Below are 20,414 nucleotides of genomic sequence, written 5' to 3'. Positions count from 1 at the left end.
TTCATGAATGCAACATATTTTCTTAGTATTGAAAAGATTTTACTGAAAACCAGCCAGGAATTTGAAGAATTGTAAGATTTAAATTTTTTAATAGAATATAAGTTTAGCTTTATTTGCATAACAAAAACAACCTTATGAAAGAAAATTTAAATAGAGACAGCTATTAGATTCTACTTTTAGTTACAATACTAAAATTACAGCTTAAATTTTGCATGCTTCAGTGCCACTCATTTTTGCTTAACAGTAAACATAAGACCTAAAAAATAATAACTCCTAAATCATTTATAGTAGGCTTACTTACTTACTTAGTCTATCTTTTTGTATAGTCTTTAGGTTTTATGTTGCCTTGTTTTGTTATCTCACTGTTATGTATCATGTTAGATACATATAATACAGATATACATAATGCTTGAGTGTTTAATTAGTGTTCTTAATTTTTTGGTGTTGTTTGTTTAAATATGTATTTGTGTGGCAGCTGACTTTGGTGACCTTTTGGTCTTTCCTACCCCTTTTGTTGTGCGAGTTAATTGTGTTTTACTGTTTTGTATATATTTTTGTTTAGTTCAGTTTAATTGTGTTTGTTAATGAACAATCAAATTTCTTGATGTAATAACTAATATGGTATATTCAAGTTATTTTTAAGGACTAAATTAATACAATGTTAGGTCTATAGCCTAGTCAAATAAACTTTTTATCAAAATTTTTATCACATATTGTATTCAAGAAGTACTGTTAGGTTCTCATAACCTTGACCAAGGTATTGAAAATGCTGTTGTTAAATTGGCTTGAATAAATCTTGCTCAAACATATTGTGCACAACATTGATTCCAAAATGGAAGCAACTGAATCAGTCAATGCCTTCACCTCGATTACTATATCTGATGTAAAAAATAAATATTTTGCAGAACATTTTTGGGTAAGTAGGTTGTAGAGTATTTTTATACCCTTACACAGAGATGGGCTTAGATTGCAATCTTGAAGATCACTTTTATTTTGGTAATCTTGATTTAAGATCTTTTTTTTGCATGATCTTGATCTTGAAAAACAATAAAATCAAGAAAACAATAAAATCAAGAATTTGGTAGTGTTGCCATTTTAAAATTTAAAGAGCTCTTACAGTGTTGGTCATAATATATCGGTCAACTTATACTTTATAAATTATGTTAACGTATGATAAACAATGATTCAACTTTGTTTGCAATTCTGTTTTGTGAATTCTAAAAAAAATGTTTTGTTTTTTTTACTCAACTTTAGATGTTTTAAAAAGTTTAGGATGGCGGTACTAAAATAATGTATATACTCTATAGCTGAATTTGGTCTTGTAAAGTGGTTTATTGCTGCAAATCAACCAGACCAATAATTGTTTAAGATCTGAGTATAAACATATATATATATCAAATGTGAATGCTGCCTCTTTTTTGAATAGCTTTTGTATTTTTGTTTGGAGCGGTTTATCTGACAACAGACCTCTAAACGTTTTTGATAGCAGACAACAGTATCAAAGTTGCCAGTTGGGTAAATGATGCAATGAACATTGATACAATCTATTGAAAGTTGAAAATACTTAGCAACACAAATAAAAGCTTTTCATAAAAACCAGACAAAATTTGATAAAAAACAATACAGTTCAAATGTGTTTCGCAGTTTCGAATTTTGTGACTTCAGAAAACTTTGCAAACTACGACAACGATTGATAGGCCTAATAGTAACAGTCACTAACTTATTACAATTCTTAGGCCGCAAATGAGCAGTTAAAAACATCAGTTAGCAATACCAAGTACTTTTAACTGGGTTGCTTGAATAGTTAAATTTGTGATCAAAAACTTCCTTTTTTCAAGTACTATATACAAAAAGTGATCTTGATCTTCAAGATCATGTTGTATTGGTGATCTGATCTTGATCTTCAAGATTACATATTCTTGATGATCTTGATCTCAAGATCATCAAAACTGGTGTTTTTGCCTATCTCTGTGCATTACTTATGATTTTTGTTTTAACCTATCTTAACTAGGTTATTTTGGGTTGAGCTTGACAATTCTTCTGTGGCAGGTAGAGATTAATGTTTTTGGAGGTTGGATGGAGATTATAGTGCAATTTCATTGCACTTGATAATGCATGATGAGATTTCTATCCCATAGCCTACTTATATACCAATTCAAAAGACAACAACAAGACATACACATTACACAATAATATTAAAGATATTACAAATAATGCATGTAGTTGGTCTGATTAAGCAACTTGACAACAGAGTGAAGGACATTATTTATGGCGTTATCTCATGCATGTACAAATACATGCTTAGATTCATGCAAAGAGTAACCTGTAATGGATTTCAATAAATATTCAAGGCTTCATTGGGAATTTTAAAGCTAATGCTGGTTTTTTAGTAGTAGTATTTGTATAAGTAAAATTGATTGTATAAAAGTATGGTGTCTTTAGTTTCTTTTGTTTTTTGTTGTAGGGTGAAAAAAACCTGGGCTTTGATGTTCTGTATCACAACATGAAAGATGGTCAAATCTCTGCAAAGGCTGTTCAGGAGTTTATTCGAGAGAAGTAAAACAACATTTTCTAAGATGTGTAGACAATAACAATGTTGGTATAGAGGTTATTTTGTTGAACCTTATCCAAATGAAATTAAGCAATACAACTTACGTGATACAAAAAAGAAAACCAAAAATACAAACGTTTTCAGCAACATATAAAGCCTTGTCAAGCATCTAGAAATTGTAATTACACTGCACTAAGTTAGGTTATCTGTCAAAACAGATAAATATACAGCATTTGACTAATATGTTTAGCATAATCGGCTCCGCTAGCATACAATTATATGTTGAGCTCTAAGTTGCAACATTTGATCAGCAAGAATTTACAAATTTTTGTTCTAAACTCGGAAATTCTCAAAAGACTCTGACAAAAGTGTATTGCTATGCACAAGTAACAATTCTTAAACTTTATTAGCATGTGCATCTGCATAATCTAAGTACTTATTCACTCTCGTGGCCAAATGTTTCAGTGCTTGCATCATGCAAAAAACTGAACTTAAATGCACCATTTCAACAAAAGTAGACCGGAGTTCTAGATTTCAGCTGAAGATAATAACCAATTAAACATTTCATACATAGGCATAATTTCATGAATCTTGACAAATTTGTGATGAGGCATGCACATTCTTTACCACTGAAAGCGATTGTTGCAGAGTCATTAATTTCATGAATTTTCACTTCAGAAAAGCTTGAAGTTATGTTGTTGAATAAAGTTAAAAGCTTTTATCATATCCAAGTTTTATTGACCTACCAGGATGAAGAGCTTGTACTCAAGATGTTTTTTACAATGGATGCGTTTTCGTTTGGTATTTTATGCGGTTTTGCTTTGTTCATTTGCATAAATATATCTGTATATTTTGTTTGAAGATATCTGGCCAAAGTAATTTGATTAGCATATTTATTTATTTATGTATTGATGTATTTCAGTGCAAACTTTGAAGAGTCCTATGCCAAGAATTTGACCAAGCTAGCCAAGCAAGTTACCAGCTCGAGCTCGTTTGGGTACACCTAGTCATTTTTTACTTATTGAAGATGTTGTTTTTTAACCAAAAAATTATTATTTACACTTTGGAGTTGTGGTTTTGCAGAGGGACATACCAAGTATTGACAATATTAAGTAGCACATATTATAGCTAAAACTTTTAACCTAGACTTGTAGATTTTCTGGTAAACTTTACAGAATTGTTGTTTCAAAACAATCGCATAACAAAAATTTTTGTGCTACCATAAGGATTGTTGTTAAAATTGGGTACAAAACGAACAATATTTTTCCATGTTTTATTAGGACCTTTTCCCCAATGTTCGATGTTTTCAAAATGATGGCTGAAAAGGTCTCAAGCTGTCACATGGAAGTGACACACAAGCTTAATGAAATTATCAAAGGTCTTGCAAAATATATCGACGAACAGAAAGGAAAACACAAACAGGTTTGCTTATTGCTTCTTTCTGTCAATGTTTTGTAATTGTAGGTCAAAGAAAGTAGTTTTAAATCACAAAATTTGACAAATTATCTAGTCTATGATTGTCGCTTGTGACTATACAGGTGAAAGACGAGCTCAGTGGAACAGCAAATGCTGTACAACATTTCCAAAATACGACTACTGCGGTTCGAAAAAGTAAAGAAAAATATCATCAGCTAAGTGTGGAAGCAGAACGACTCAAAAGAGCTGGCGCTCTTCCAAAAGATATAGAAAAGGTATACGATGTAACTAGATTAGCTGTTTCCTAAAATCGTTGATTTTTGTTCATTTATTGTTATGTGTTTTTCTTTCTATTTTGTAATTAAAAAGAAATATATCGTTTAAAATGCATAATCATTCAGCATAAGCTATTCACACCGCACTAAAGTATACTTTAGCCTTAGTATTGGATGTGCAATGTGCACTATCGTGCAGTCTTCAAAGTAAAATTCATAACTTCACATCAACTTAGGTTTTCTGCATAACGGTGGTATATTGATCAGGTGGAAGCTAAATCCAAGAAAGCATCGGAAGATTACAGGCAGTTGCTGAAAAAGTACGCTGGTCTAAGGAGTGATTATGAAAAGAAGATGGTCACCAGTGCAATGGTGAGAATTATCATTTGTCAATGTTTAGAAATGCACGTAAATTTGCGTCTACTTGATGCCAATGACGGGATTGATTTTCATTTCCGCAGCGTAGGTCGACATTACGGTAGATCTTTATATTTTATTTTGAGGTAAGAAAAAGTTTCCGTTTTTATATCGTTTTAACGTCTAGGAAGGTTGCAAGCAGGGTTTTCATAAGTTTGTTTATTTAAAGTTGCCCAGCACCTATTCTGTGTAATTCGCTTGTTTGCAACTAAAACCTAAATCAGTGATTTAATTTTTTTTCTTAGTGCCATAGTTGCTATGTCAAAGATCAACATACGCAAATCAGATTTTTGACGGAAACAATTTGGGCTTTGATATTGAAGAGCAACTATTTCAGAAAGTTGTTCTTTTGCTTAGGTGACTGTGTTCTATGTATAGTGCAGGCTAACTCGCAACTAGCAAAATACGAGCTTATCTTATTGATTCAACGACTGCGGACGTTGAATCAATGCAAAAATGCAGATTTTGCTAGCTGACCTCTTGATGCTCTCAATTTTTTCTTGTACGCGCTTCCTTCGAAGTTGGCATTGTTTTGGACATAGGTATTGTGTGAGTTGTAATTTCCCAAAATGCAAAGCCCGTTATTTTTACATTGATGCAACGTTTGCAGTCGTTGAATCAATGTAAAAATGACAGATTTTGCTGTATGGATTACTGCCCATTGAATGTCCACATTCAGTGTTAATCTAGCTGACAGTATATGTCGTCACGAAGAAAATGTGGCAGTGCGCACGTACGCGTTTGTCGAATGCAGGCTAATCCTTACAGTGAGGAAGATTTAGATTAAGACGAAAAAGCAAGAAAGCAAATTTTATGTCTACGTCCAAACATGTCATGAAATATCTTGCAACGACACTGCCACATGCATTGGATGGGTATCGAACCGACGTCCTTTCGAACGTCGTATAAGCTCTGTGACCTCTATGATAAATACGTATACGCCTAGACAGCAAAATCCGTCATTTTTGCACTGATTCAACGTCTGAAGTCTGCAGACGTTGAATCAATGTAAAAATGATGCATAAAGATGATATAAGATGATGCATAAAGATGATGCAACTGAAACAATATCTGATGCATTATTTTGAAGTAATGCAAAAATGGTCATAAATCAAGTCTGGTTTTAAAAGTTTGGCCACAACTATATGTACCTTGTGACGTCACAGCGAACAGCGTCACAGCTTGGTGCGCGCGAGACCTCGCAAACGGGTATCAAACAAAAGCGGCCTTAGCGAGACAAGGGCAACAAAATTTGGATTTTTTTTTGCTAAAACGCATGTTGTACACAATGACATCACGCTGAAACAAAAAACTCGCAAAAAGTTAATTTGGGTTTCCCCGCCCTTGAAGGGATTTTAAGAAATTTTCAAATCAACCGCTCAATGGCCTACTTGGGATTTTACAAAGTTGTGTTCTGTGTGTTAGCATTATTTTTTAGTTTTCAACAGGCACAGGTGACAACTCATATATTCACATGCAGAGATTTCAAGATATCGAAGTTTCCCATTTGAAGCATCTGAAGTCTGTTTTCGATTCTTACATACTTGCTCACGTGAATGCCAACCGAATGTTGTCCCAAGTGAGTGACTAAATTCATTACTTAATCGCCGTCTTTCGAAGAGTGCAGTTCGATTTTCTCACTGAAATTTCTTGTGAAAATGACTTGTGGAGTATGAATTTCCGTCTTTCATAGATCGACATTATTTTGTGCTATTTTTTTTTTGGTTTTTTTTTTAATTTTGGCCATTTAGTGTTGGCCCAAGCCCAAGGTCATGCTGAACGAAACATGATCAGGTTTCGATTACGTGGGTTTCTGATGAGGCAAAGCATGCTGGAATTTGAATCGTCATTACACGCTTTTCTATTTTAATCGCTTTCTCAGGTGCACCAGGAAGTGCGGGACCAGGTCATTGAAAACACAATAGAGTCTCTTATTAAGCGCTACAGCGAAAACAAAGGCACTGGCACTGAGAAGCCAGGTGAGTAACAAAATAACTTTACGAGTCCGGAAGTTGTCTTGTGCTTATTTACCATTCATCGCAGACAGGCCCGGATTTAGGGGGGGGGCAGAGGGGGCAGGTGCCCCGGGCCCCCCGACTTTTGAAGGGCCCCCCTACGAGGAAAAAATGTTGTGTTATGTGTTATTTTTTTCTTCCTTTCAGCCTTTGAAGTTTCTGCAAAATGCTGTGCAGTTCTGGATTGATGCTACTGTAGACGCAGAGGCAGTTTTTCGCGCCGTAGACGCGAAAATTTTTTTTGCAGGGGGGCCCCCCGATCTAAAAGTGCCCCGGGCCCCCCTTCAGCTAAATCCGGCCCTGATCGCAGAAGAATCCTAGGCAGCAAAGCACATTGATTCGACGAAAAAATGGGTTTGTTTGCTAGCTGAGATGAAGACATGACTTAAAATTTTCATCCATGCAACCTCACAAGATCATCACGTACACTTTACATTGCAGCACCCATTGTATTCGAGGAATGCGATGCCAATGCGGTTCTGACACCAAATGAACCTAACCACACCAACGGCACGACCAATCATGACGTGGCATCACATAGTCACGTGATCAATAAACCCGCACGACTCATCAGTCTCTCATTTCGAAAAAAAAAGCCTTTCACCAAACAGCCGTCCTTGAAAAGCGACCCTCCTGACAACACAGTGCGACCAAAGACAAGAGATTTAACGTACGGTGACCATGTGCTATATAATTTCGTTGTTCAACCTTCGCAATATGAGGAACAAGAGACGTTAAATCATATAGAGATAGACGGTCTGATGGACTAGTTTTCTGTGTATATCTAAGCTTAGAAACATTTCATTTGATAGAATTTATGAATTATTATAACTGACAGCGCAAGGTTAGTTGACTACTCAGTACTCAGCAATGCTGAACTTCTTGAAATTCTTTTCGAAATCTTTTGTAGCACCCTTCAATGCTGCGATATATCGTGCTTGTTGTTCATGCAAACTATTTCTTCACATACGCCTGGATTTCTTTCATCTAACAGCTCGATTTTTGTTTCAGTTATTTACCGGAAAAAGACAACGATGTAGTGAGTAGATTGTTGGTAGAAGAGCGGTTGGGTTTGTACGTTTTAATTTGAGAGATGCTTTTGTGTCATTACGACAAGTATTCTGTGCAACGAACACAAGTTTCTCCAGCCAGCAAAATCCGTTGTTTTTACATTGATTCAACGTCTTCAGACGTTCAACGTTCCATGTAAAAACAGCGGGTTTTGCTGCCTGTGTTTCAAGTGTGCTTGTGATCTGCATTTGTGATGTGATCTATAAAATGTTGTGCTGCAATATAAATAGGATCTAGTATTAATAGTACCGTACATATTACTAGCACTGTAGTAGGCTACAGTTATCAGAATGGAGCACTATGACCGAATATTTTGCCTGCTGTAGATCATTTTCGCGTGTAGATCACATAGTATACTGGCACCAAAAGATGTTCTTCCTTTCATTAAAATATTGTTCAAACGAAGTGCATGCTGCGGAAAGGAAGCAAATAAACTCGTATTGTTGCTTACGTTATTTGTTCACAGTATAGCAACTTACACTTTACACCGGAAATAATTTGTGGACTTGAACAGGATTATTTAATGTTTTACGCAGTGAATGATTGTACTGGTGAATGAAACGCCCAGTTTAAAAAAAAAAACTTTTTTCGTGTTTTTGTAGACAGTTGACGAGGAAGGGTTCACACTAAGAGCAGTAACTTCATCGGTGAGAACTCGTTTATATTTTGCATTTAAACCTTTGCTTGTGTCAATGCAGTATCATAGACGCCTGCTGAAGTGCATTTACCAGCAGGACTGTAGGTTTGTATTGCTTAGTTAATAGTTATTGGAGAACCGGAAAACGAGAGTTTCCCCTCTTTCTGTTACGTACTCAGCTTTCTGAGATTATCAACAGGATTGTTGGACATTTTACCAACATCAATTGAAGCAAAACCATCGCTTCCTTTACAAAATAGTTCGCCCCAAATCTGCGTTTAGTCTACGGCCAAGCGTTTTATATCTTGATGCCCTGACTATCTTCACAGTCATAAGATAAAAAATAATTCGAATAAGCTTAGATGCATGTTCGCTTTGTTGATTTTACTGATGAAAGTGAAATAGAAGAACATGAATAACAATAAATATCACATTGTGTGCTACATAATGTGAGTAAGCTACATATTTCCTTGTTTCATATGAAAGTCAGCCAACTAAGAGCTTTAGGATTTTTCCATTTCCATAATAATAATCATGTATCGAAAGTGAAGTTACAGATTTAAAGTTTGTTTGAAATATGACTTAAGCAGATTATTTTCTTTTTATTGGCTTAGATAAAAATACATGTTTATATGAATATGAATTTTTCTTATGACGTCTGTGTCACGTCACCTTTGAGTGAAATTAATGCAGCATCAAGTTGGTGTGTAATAATTTTCTCTTGGGTAATCAGCGAGAAAAATCCGTCTTTTTATATTGCTTCTGCGTCCGATACCAAATGTGAAAAATCCGTCTTTTTCGTAAACTGGGGTTCGATTGCACACAAGTTAAGTATTTTCATAGGAACGGAAGAGCAGCTGGACCTATCATTCCAGTGGAGAATCAGATTCCGATCATGAAGATGTCGCTCAGCGAAAAATTCACGTCAAAATCAATCCGAAAGAAAAGGTAGGTTGGTAGCTTCTGGTGTTTACGTGTTGCACGGTTTGAGATGTATGGAGATGTTGCTCATAAGCAGTTTATGATTTGAACAAGTTTCCGTTCATGGCTTGAATCAGTTTCAGTTCATGACTTAAATCATTTTAGTTCATGACTTAGACAAAACTTTCCTGTACGCTTGGGTCAGTATTTGTAACGTAGTCAGTTAATATTAAACGGCATCAGGATTACCTTTAAGTTTAGTTGTTTTTTTTGTCGTGATCAACCCTATTTCCGTCAATCGGAATACCTGTTCGCGTTAGTCGTATCACACAAAGTCATTGTTTCAGGAAAACAATAATTCCGCTGCCAGTAACTTGGACACACTAAACGCCATCACTCGCAACCTGATATTGAGCACTCCCATACCGATGGTAGGTTTGTTTACATTGTGTTTAAAAAACTCATAGGTGTTCTGAAAAGTGTTAATTTGTCCCAGTTGTTGAACGTCCTTTGGATAAATCGTCCGCTGTATGAATGTTGCACAAGGGTCAGTATCTCTCTCGCGCTTACCATCAAACACAAGACTGTGTGGCGATTTAAGAATTGGAATATCAGTCGTTTGGATGATTGCATGACACATTGTGACATGAGGGCCTCTGTTGCATGTCAGTGTGGTGAGGTGGAACAGACAGCCATCATACATCTTTCAGCTTCTGTCTACTCCCATCCCAATGGAATAAATAACTTTTTCCTGTCAATCCCTCTCGACTGGATGACTTGACAAGAACATAGCTCCGAGGCATCTTACCTTCTTAATGATGACAAAAAAAAGTTTCTCCTGTACAAACCACTAATGCACATTTTGCTCCCATTCTGTCAATTTTTAACACGCCATATTTTAAGTAATTAATTTGTAGCCGTTGACGATTGTTACAGGCCGGGAAAAAACTTTCACGTGAGCTTTAGCTATTTTATTTTATTAGTCTGCAGACGTTGAATCAATGTAAAAATGACAAATTTTTATTGTCTGGGTTGTTGTGATATGTTGGTAACTTTTTTACAACACGAAAATAAACTTTCAACATTGTCGTGACTTCATTGAATAATTTGATTATGTTGAGTATTGTGTGATGTTGTAAATTGTGGGTGGTTTTGTAGAAGATTTTAAATTACCACCATTGTTTTTCATCATTGCTTGTACAGCAAACATTGTAGCTAAATTGCGGTGGTTCGGTTTAAAACGTTCAGATTGACTACAGCGTTCCTAAGGAAAATATGCATGAATGATCGCTTTTGTTAGTATGTTTATTTTTAAAGAAACAATAGTATACATAAAATTCGGTTGTTTTTAAATGACCATGAAACTGAATGTTTAAATCAATCATGTAAAATACAAACCGCACTTCCTTGTGTTGGAAGTGTGAAAGAAATTGTTTAATCTCAGTTATTTCAAGAAGCTTGGTAGTCGCAATATGTGAAATTTCAGAACTGTAATTATTACCCTCGCAGCTGTGTGGTTTTTCTGTCAGGTCATAGGTCAGAGCGTCACACTTCAGTATCTTCCGTTGTAGCCACAAAACGAGCTGGTTCTCATAGCGACACAGTAGCCTTTCGCAACTGGTCGCCATCGTCTGCCATGACGTCAGATAATCCCGCTCATGACTTCTCCAACGCTGCGTCGTCAGAATCTTTCCAAAAGCTGGCGTTTCTTAAACGCCGACTGACGCCACCTCAGGTGACAGAAGAATCAACTGAACAGATGAACGCAACGAGTTCTGTTCCATTGCGTCACTTTTGCCAAGACCCTCACAAACCTTTGAATAGCCGTAAAAAATTGATTCCTGATCAACAGTTTTCAACTTCATTTGTGCATTACCAAGTTGAAGAAGAAAAGGGACACAATGATAAGCAGTGGCAGACATTCGATAGTCCGCCTCTATCTGTAAAAAGTAAATCTGTCGGCAGTTTGAGGCCGGAACCACCCGGATTTGACCAAAACTTCAAACTCCAAAATTTCCCAAGCTGGCAACAATTTTCTACTCATCCTGAAGTACCTCCTCGTTTCATTGGAAAGCAAATCAGTCAACACAATGGCCATTGTCCAGCCGATCCCTCACCAAGTAGACCAGTGATGCGAAATAGAGCATCATCTCCTGTAATTGCTTCTCATGTTGAGCCTATTATGAAACCCACTGGTCGAAGAAAGTGTAGGTTTTTATTGAAACAGCTCTTAAGTTTTTTTTTTGTTGGATCTTGGTTCAGTTGTTGATAGCTTGCAGTGATTATATTGTTATTTTTTGCAAAGTTATTTTTGATATTGAGGGGTTTTACAACTCCCTCGTTCTTTTGTGCACGTCAACTCAGCTAGCAAACCAATCTTTTTGTACGTTAAATGAATGTAAAAAAACACTGATTTGCTAGGTAAGAGTGTGGGAGTATCAATCTGAGAGACCCAACTGAGATTTTCCAAAGTTTAGTCGAACCAATGTCGAATGTATTGTTTTGTTTTCAATTAATTTTCGCATGGTTGTTTTCATGTTTTGTCTTTTTATTTTTCACGGTAGTCATGAAAATTATGTTTGGTAAAAAACATTACTTGTCAAACCACGTGTAAAGTAGTTGCAGCAAACATGGTTTTGTTACGTTGATTCTAGATTTGGTGATGTTAGAGCAGCGCTTAGAGTTTCCATGTACTGATGTATTGTCATGCGTCTACACAGCAAGTCAGGTTACTTTTTCACTTATCCTCATTTCATTTTTCAGCTGTTGATGACAAGGCAATTTCTGATTCAGAAACGAGGTAATTTCATGTTACGTTTTTAGTGCCACGTGTGTTTGTTTTGCCATCTACTGCATATTGTTTAAGTTAGCAATATCACGCTGAAAGGGCCTTAGGTTTTGATGGTTTTAAAAATACATTTGCTCAGCACCGACCCGGCTTCACAGGATTTATTAATGTCAAACCTTAACTTCAATGAAAATAAAACGATTTTCCAGTTGTAGCATTACAGTATAGACACATAAAATAGAAGCAGCCTACCGGTAGTGCTGAAATTAAAAAAAATGTGTTTCGGAATTATTATGGAAACAAATAAATTTGTGGCTGACTATAATCTACACCAGTTCTTTAACCTTTTTCTTGATACGTCTCTCTTTAGTAAGGATTACAAGCTTTGCGCCCAACCCCTTCAATTTTGAACAAGTGTAATAACAAATGAAATTTTGTTTTTATGTATTTATTGATCACGTAGCCTAAATGTTAGTAAGATAGGCCCACTTGAAATTGCTACTCAGCAACTACATTTTTAATGCGAGGTTTAACGGTTTATCTCCAGAAATTGCGCACCGTAGCTTAAGTCTTCAATTCTCAGCCTGCCCTTGGTCTCCACAAAACCTGCAGTAGAAAATTAAGTTTCATAAAGCTATTTAGATCCGAGCACTGTTAGTATTTGAATATCCTGAGTTGAGAATGAGACCAGTGAGTAAATAAAAAGATAATCCCCATCGTGTAGCCTACCAGTTCTTCGAAGTGTTACCTGGCTTAGGGCTTGTACTTTAAGACAAAAACCCTTTCTTTGTGGTTCTTCAAAATGATTTTTGATGGATATTCAGGTTTCAACTGTATCTGAAAACTATTTCATGATTGTTGCTTACAAGACATTTGATGAGTTGTTATTTGATTTGTTCGCTCAAACTTGTCATTTCCGAATGCAGCATCCAAGTGACTGAAGGTCATTGAATTTCCTTGTTCAACTCCACTCTTTCAGAGGTTGAGTTTGTATATTAAAGTTTCAATTAGCATGTTTCCTGGAGCAACCATTCGTGTGGAAAACCCAAGTATTACGATCAGGTTGCGTGTTTCACTTTACACAGACGATTGAAAAGACGACGACAATGAGCTCTTACTTTATAAACCACCAGCTTTGGTGAAGTTGAGCACTTTGATAACTAAGTTCAAGACACCTTTTATTGGTTTCCTGGAGGAAAAGTTTTAGAATTTAGATGCTAAAGCTTCTTGATAAATAATGCAATAAATAGTAGCACTAAACGGGTTTTATTCTTTTTCTCATAGCCTACATCAGGGCTTCCCAAACTGGGGGTCGCGACCCCCCAAGGGGTCGCGTAATAAACTTCAGGGGTCGCAGAAAGTATACCAATTTGCACAACATACTGCATATTAACACTTCTGTGCGAGATGCTGCGACAGTTATTAACGTTATCGCGCACTCAATAGGCTGCCCGTATTTTTGAAAATGTAAGAGGTGAAATTGAATCGGAGTTAAAAACTCTTTTACTGCATCGTGAAGTGAGGTGGCTTTCAAAAGTCAAAGCTTTAAAATGGCTAGCCAATCAATATTGAAAACTGAAATCGTGATTTTTCCAACAGAAAAAAATTCAGTCTTGCTCCACCATTTTTGCATCTAGCTTCTGGAATTATGCCAAGTGTCAGATTTGCTTGAAAAACTAAACGAATTTAATATGTTCCTCTCAAGAGAAAACATCAATATTTTGCATCGAAATCTAAAATTGATGCGTTCATAAAAAAATTGAACATCTGAAAACAAAAATTTCAAAATAATTTGTCTGAGATGTTCTCACTTCAAGTACCATTCCAGCCTAAGCAACATTGAAACCGCCTTGAGACCTGCTTTAACTAACACTGAGCGACGAGTGGACTTGCTTTGTGGCAGAAAGCAGTCACACCCATCACACTGAATAAATGTGTTTGCTTTTTTGTTTTGTTTCCAGAAGCTACCAAGTACCTATAGGCTTCGTTGTGATGGTCAGAAAAAAAAAACAAAAACGAAAAAAAAAACTGAACTGAGTGCCGGTAAATTGTCTTTGGTTTTCGTTTGATCTAAGCTTTTCAATAAATATCACAAATGTATATTTCGCATTGTTTGTCATTTTAATAGTAAGGGGTCGCGAAAAATTTTAGGAGATTAAAAGGGGTAGCGAGCAAAAAAGTTTGGGAAGCCCTGGCCTACGTAACGAAGCGAAACTGCAGAGAAAGCGCAACAAAAGCTCCGTCTGCATATAACCCTACCAGTGATTCGTAGTTCCCAAGGAAGTGTGAACTGCGATAAATAATGCAGGGCAATGAAACCACTGCACACTACAAATATACTAAATATCGTTAATAGAACTCACCCCCTCCCCGTGAAAAGTAGTTGACGCCCCTTTAGGGGGCGTGCCTCCCCGTTAAGAACCACTGATATAAAGTAACAAGCTTTCACCATGCTCGTTCACTTCATGTTCGCAGTGAGCTGTCCACGTCTAATGAAACATTGAATCATTTTGACAAAACTGCTGACTCATCAACTCCCAAGCGGAAAGCACCTTCCACACCCCCGAGTACGAACGATCTGACTGATTTTTTTGCAAACAAATCCAGCCCTGCTGAAGCTGAATGGTCACCGAGTTTGCCATTAAGGAAATCTGCCACGGATGTGTTAGATGCGGCAAGTATGTCTGTTTTGTGGCGTGCTTAGTTAAGGAATGTGCTTTGTCACCTACTACAGCCATATGCTAAGTTTCTAAACAGCAAATCAGTCGGTTTTTTTTTGCATTGATTCAACGTCTGTATACGTTAAATCAATCCAAAAACGATTGATTTGCTGTCTGCGTTTGAGTAATGTCAATTGCTGACTGTGTCGTTGCGTTGAAACAACGTCGAAGAATGTCGATGTTCGGTTTCAGCTAAATATCTTGCAACTCCATTAACCTGACCACCAACGGCACTGCAGAAGCCGTTGTTTTAGCCGGGTGGTCGCTTTGGGGTTCAGAAGAAGATGTAAAACCACGCTGAAGTAGCCATGATACTGAAGTTGTCACAAACCACGCTTCCACTCTACGAGATGTAGCAGCAGAGCATGTAGCTTAAAACATGTATCGCGCCTTGGTTTGGATCAGGAAGGCGCGATACGTGTTGCGTATCCTCGGCGCCATCCTTACTTGGCGTGATATAGAGAGCCGAAACTTTTATCATTACTAGACAGTGAGTTAAACCTTGAATCTACAATTCAAGATTCAACGGGATCTTCGGGTTTTAAAGTAAAAGTTTCTGGGAAAAAATCTGCTCTGGCTAAACTAAAGTCCTGACTTCAAACGAGCCTGCATAATAATAGTAGGATTATGCGAAAAGCCGCCATCAAGCCGGATCAAAATTTGCTGACGTTTAACCCTTGCAATACGGGGAACAAAAGACGTAAAACCGTGCACTAACTTGTTTTATCAGATTTTGTGCAAACCAGAATAACATCCAGAAACATAAAAATCCTTTTATTTCGAAGATGATGCGATTGTTTATAATCTTCCACACATTGTTTATGTTCTTCCACAGACGCGACTCTGGTGGCTTCGTCATCAAGAGGACCAACCTCGTTCACGTTAGCACATGGCGATCCAATACCCTTCGCTGTGGCATTCACCGAAACTGTAAATGCTTACTTTAAAGGCCCTGCTAGTAACAGGTACAGTAACATAATATAAATACGTACGGGTAGCTGCCTTTTATGTGTTTGAGGTGTCGAATCATAATCTTGTTACAATTACAGGTGTAAGCCTGGATACGACAAACAAAAAAAACAAACAAATAATCTTGTTGTTGATATTCATTTTTTTGTTCTAAAGTGACGGTTGCTCACTTTTTGCAGTTGCCTTATGAAGCTCACCGGTGACGTGCAGTTCTCGCTCCCTGCTGGGATCGCACGATCATTCTGTTCCAATCCAAATCCAGCCGTTCTCCGATTCCGCTTAAAAGGAATCTCAAAACTTCAAGATATCGCTCCCAACAAAAATCTTCTTCACACGTAAGTGTTATGGAGCTACAGTTGACCGCCGTGTGCGCTCAGAATACGCGAGCACGAAAGAGACAAGAGGCCAAGACAGTGCTTCCCAACGCACGTCGCACCATGATCACACTCATCTCATAAACTAACATGGCACAAGGGCCTCAACAACGAAAGTTGTATTTTTTGGCCGCATACAAACTTGTAAGATTTTCATAAAGTGACTATCGGATATTATTCAGTTAATATGAAAAACATGAAACCAATCGTTATATAGAATAGACAACCGCTGAAGGAGAGTACCATGCTACCTCATTGTTGCATTTATAAAAAAAGTTAATCCGTACTTATTTAAAATCAAATTAATACGACAAAAATTGTTATCGCAGAATGTAATTGTAAAATATATTTAAATATAATTTTGACGCGAAACATTTTCAAAAGTTGAATCTGTAGCACTTGATTTGAACACATTTTTTTGAAATGTTGGTAGAAAAATTTTAGTGTGCTACGCGTTTCTATTTTTGAGATGCACCTCTGCTTGGAAACTTCTGGGTTAACAGAACTTCACTTAGCGTTATGAAATTTCAGCAAAACTTTCGATCATAGTCATTTGCAGTTTATTCTATATTGATCTGTCCTCAAACATTTTCCGGTATCGAAAGTTGTCTTTTTGCATCAGATGCAAGCATCTGGGGACGTTGCAGCGATGTAAAAATTTATCTACTTGTTTTCTTGCACCCAGCGAATCATCTCATGCTTCAGAATGTTTGTATTCCTTTGATATGACGTCACTTTCATCACGTTTAAAGAAAATGGAGGAGGAGCATCCAAATTCTCCTCATTACATCATTCAAGTTCTATCTTACCAGGTGTGTTCCCGCTGTTAGCGTCAATGACCGTGCCTGTGTCAATAATTTAAATCTTGTGGAAACAAGTATGCGAAACTGCTTGGTTGAGTCTTCTCTGTATTTCAATACTGGTTAAAAGACAACTAACTTCAACTGTGGAAATGCCATACGAAACTGCTACCAGTGCGATGATTCGCCATTTCCAACAATCGTAAAATCTGAATTTTATTACAAGTTTTTGTTTCCATTCTCCTCCAGTTGTCTACAACGTCTGGTCATTCGATGGTTCCGCTTCATTTAACAAGTCAATGGAAGCGTGAAGTAGACGCAACTGGCGTCACAGTACAATACAAGTGCGTATTAATTTATGTCGATATCACTTACATATAAACAAACGCAAATTACGTAGCCTACGTAATGTGTGATTACAAATTTCCGTGGTAGAAAATAATAGCTTCAAAGCCTTTGCGTGCATTTTCAACTTTTGGCTGATGAAGATATTTTGAAACTGATCCCACCGCAATGATGATCTCCCTTAGTAGGGGTGGGCGATTCTTTCCTTCAACAATTGTCTTTACTCCTTTTCTCCATCTTATTTTGTCCGTTGCGTCTTCCTTCTTCAGTTTACTGTTGTCTGCCTTAATCCTTCACCTGTTCTTTCCATGTTCTGTTTGAACATCCCCGTTTCTCCTTTCCATTCATCTTCAAAGCCACCGTCTTTTAGAAAAAAAATCTTTCTTCCTCCTTAGTGCATGCTTGTACCATCTTATCCACTTGCTCTTTTTGTCTATATCCTCCCTGATATTTGGCGTATCTATTAATTCTTCGGTCATTTTCAGTAAATTTTTTATTCGGCAAAAATCTTTCGTGCTCGTTAGTTTGGTGTTACTGTGACACAAGTACCTATAACTGTAATTGTTTTCATATAGTGCCCCATTTGCCTTAAAAATGCACTTGGTTCTGTGAAGATAGGTAGTAAATAAAATATCAGTTTCATGAAAATGTCGTTGTATGAAATAAACATCAGAAGTTGTGCAAAAGAATAAGCATACAAACCATTTACCGTTTATTTAACAGATACAATAGCGCAGCAACGTCCAGTCCATTAAAGAAGGTTCAAATCATTGTCCCAGTAGACGGGGAAGTCACCAACGTCACCTCGATTCCCGCTGCCACCTGGTTAGTTATTACTTTCCAGATCAATGAGTTATCTCGCATATTATAAGCTCTGAAGATTAACAACCGTTTGTATTCTTGAACTTGGGTTGTTCATAACGAGTTGCACTACTGTTTCATCGCCAGGTTTGAGCTGTGCCCAATACAGCTTCGAGTCACACTGCGATGTTGAAATATTTTATCTTTCAAACACGCAATTGGTTATTTAGCCTGTTGTGTTACTCAGCTTTCACAACTAGCACGCTTTAAAAGCTACGGTGACGATAAGCGGGACACTGATGAGGCTCATACACGTCGATACAGCGTTGTCTATCGCTTTTTTAATTGCACAGTCGACACAACTTCAATTTTTGTAAATATTAGCGGGTATTCCCATTCGCTGAACTGACAGTGACATGTGCTTTCTTAGGTTGGCCGGGCAGGATCGCTTGATATGGAAGCAAGACAATATATCCAGCAGTGCTCCGGTTGGAACTCTGAAGAGCAGACTGACCCTGGCCTCAGGTCCCAGCAAGTCTGCGTCACTGGCTGTGTTGTTTGTATCAGAAGGTTCGACTTTGAGTGGGGTTGACTTTGAGCTCACCGGCTTGGGGTACAGGCTCTCCTTGGTCATGAAAAGATACGCTGCAGGTACAGAGGCTTACGATTTTTTAAAGTTTATCATTTTTGCCTTCAGAATTTTAAGCCTTTTTTTCTTCAGGGAAATATTTGCTGGATGTAACCTGACTGTTGTAACCCGGAAGGGATAAGGATCGTGGGAATAAACAACTGGCTGGTTGGATCAAGGTTTGACAATGACTTTGCGATATTTCGCGGAGTCCTACAAGAACCACACACACATTCTTTCGTTTTAATTGCTTGAACTTTTAGGCGAGTTAAAGGTTGAATATAAGAAAACCATTCAATGGCCGTCGTATTCAAGCGATCACACATTAAGTTAATACAATAACAAAGCGTTGTTGAAAGATCACTAGGTGAGGAAATAATGATATTCAAAATCCATGCTTATTTAAAACTTCACCGACAATTGTGTCTGCTGCATTGTAGCCTGCCAGGTGTTATAATATTTATGAGAATAGTTGTGATTGTTGCTTTGTATTTTTATATTACAGTTGTGAGTATATTTTTGTGAAATCTGAATGTAAACTGTGCTTTCATTCCACATCGGTGTCTTATGTTTGCAAATTGTTTCACAGCATTTAACGTTGCATGCTTGCACGTTGCAAGTGTTCTGCTCGGTAGGTCTCCATTTTAGCTGTTACCGACTGAGATTAACGTCTAGTTGAAGCCATTTGCGTACATCAAACCTACGCAAAGTTGTAAATAGATTTGTATGGGCAAGAAAATGGTGGCAGTTTGCTAACACCATTAGATTCAAATACGTTTGTGAAATGGTTACATTCGCTGACGTCTCTTAGAAGTTCAGGTGCAAATTATGTATGTCATCACGTTGGGTGGTCGTCCTCTCTCACGACCGCATGCCATTCTTGCTTATTTAGCAAATCATCATCTTTTTACTGGTTAAACGTTGGTAGACGTCACATTAATGTGCAAAAGACTGATTTCTTGGCTGGCTTACGATTGTGAAATGTTATTATAACGTAACTGTGAGGAATTTTTAACACTGCCACATTGTTTTGTCGACAACTACCAGACAGCAAATCAGTCTTTACGTTGAATCAATATAGAAAAGTGACGATTTGCTAACAGGGTGCACCTTGTTACATTTACGACCAAAAGCAACTTGTCATTGCAGCAGTTTCGTCACGATTGTTCAAAGTTCATTGATTGACGGCGTAGATACATGATGTGCATAACAATGTTTGGGCGTTTTTATTGCTGAAAAATTCATTAAGTTGTTAATAAAAGTTAATAGAGTTCACGATAAGGAAATAGAATTTTTCTTGTGTGAGACATAATAAGGAAATGTGCGATTCGTTAATGTGTAGCAAAACGCATAAAAAAAACAAGGTTGTAAAAAAAATAAATGCTCAAAGTAGCATCTTGGAAGACACAACAATCTGAGTCTCGAAACATGGACATCATGTGACCGACATGATCAGCTGATGCGAAATTAGATTGCTTTTACGCAGACGTATTTGACGCCATCATTATTCTCACTACACGCTATGTCCACCCATCTCTTCTTTGATGACACCATCACGCACTCTCCTCCTCCTGACCTGGGAAATCCCTTCCTCCAGTTGTTGAAAGTGACTTGTTCTCCACTAACCCATTCCCACGAAGCAGGGCTGAGCTTGCGATTCAAACCTGTAAAAGTGTTGCTGCTAAC

At 37.2% G+C, this 20,414-nt stretch overlaps 2 protein-coding genes across 4 annotated transcripts in view; one reads left to right on the top strand and one right to left on the bottom strand.

The window, feature by feature from the left end:
• The first annotated feature begins 732 nt into the window (after nucleotides 1-732).
• On the top strand, nucleotides 733-18,959 carry LOC145778873 (F-BAR domain only protein 2-like). 3 transcript variants are annotated; one of them, XM_082590464.1, is made up of 24 exons: nucleotides 733-916; nucleotides 2,465-2,556; nucleotides 3,474-3,548; nucleotides 3,832-3,973; nucleotides 4,090-4,242; nucleotides 4,510-4,614; nucleotides 6,140-6,238; nucleotides 6,542-6,638; nucleotides 7,116-7,344; nucleotides 7,686-7,713; nucleotides 8,348-8,392; nucleotides 9,226-9,330; nucleotides 9,651-9,734; nucleotides 10,240-10,258; nucleotides 10,833-11,510; nucleotides 12,067-12,103; nucleotides 14,567-14,769; nucleotides 15,647-15,776; nucleotides 15,960-16,115; nucleotides 16,840-16,966; nucleotides 17,204-17,298; nucleotides 18,023-18,124; nucleotides 18,531-18,751; nucleotides 18,822-18,959. In XM_082590464.1, the coding sequence occupies exons 1-24, from the start codon at nucleotides 833-835 to the stop codon at nucleotides 18,845-18,847; spliced, it is 3,132 nt and encodes a 1,043-aa protein (XP_082446590.1). In that variant the 5' UTR covers nucleotides 733-832; the 3' UTR covers nucleotides 18,848-18,959. The 3 variants fall into 3 exon arrangements, with proteins under 3 accessions (XP_082446590.1, XP_082446592.1, XP_082446591.1); XM_082590466.1 differs by lacking the exon at nucleotides 10,833-11,510; XM_082590465.1 differs by lacking the exons at nucleotides 16,840-16,966; nucleotides 17,204-17,298.
• LOC145778950 (FRAS1-related extracellular matrix protein 1-like) overlaps nucleotides 18,880-20,414 on the bottom strand; it is a 29,051-nt gene continuing 27,516 nt past the window's right edge. The window contains exon 44 of the mRNA XM_082590538.1: nucleotides 18,880-20,392. Within this exon, the coding sequence (XP_082446664.1) occupies nucleotides 20,196-20,392 (197 nt within the window). The 3' untranslated portion in view covers nucleotides 18,880-20,195. The remainder of the gene's footprint in view (nucleotides 20,393-20,414) is intronic.

The sequence above is a fragment of the Aplidium turbinatum genome, chromosome 10, assembly GCF_918807975.1.
Source record: "Aplidium turbinatum chromosome 10, kaAplTurb1.1, whole genome shotgun sequence".
In the NCBI taxonomy this organism is placed as follows: Eukaryota; Metazoa; Chordata; class Ascidiacea; order Aplousobranchia; family Polyclinidae; genus Aplidium; species Aplidium turbinatum.
Note: the sequence above shows the minus strand (reverse complement) of the source record. Positions and strands in the feature narration are given on the sequence as shown.

What these genes read in the sequence shown, in the direction of transcription:
- LOC145778873 (XM_082590464.1), top strand. Translation starts at nt 833, where the DNA reads ATGGAAGCAACTGAATCAGTCAATGCCTTCACCTCGATTACTATATCT. An exon ending in ATTTCTGATTCAGAAACGAG is followed by an intron (nt 12,104 to 14,566) that starts GTAATTTCATGT and finishes TCATGTTCGCAG; the next exon opens with TGAGCTGTCCACGTCTAATG. An exon ending in AACAAAAATCTTCTTCACAC is followed by an intron (nt 16,116 to 16,839) that starts GTAAGTGTTATG and finishes TCTTGCACCCAG; the next exon opens with CGAATCATCTCATGCTTCAG.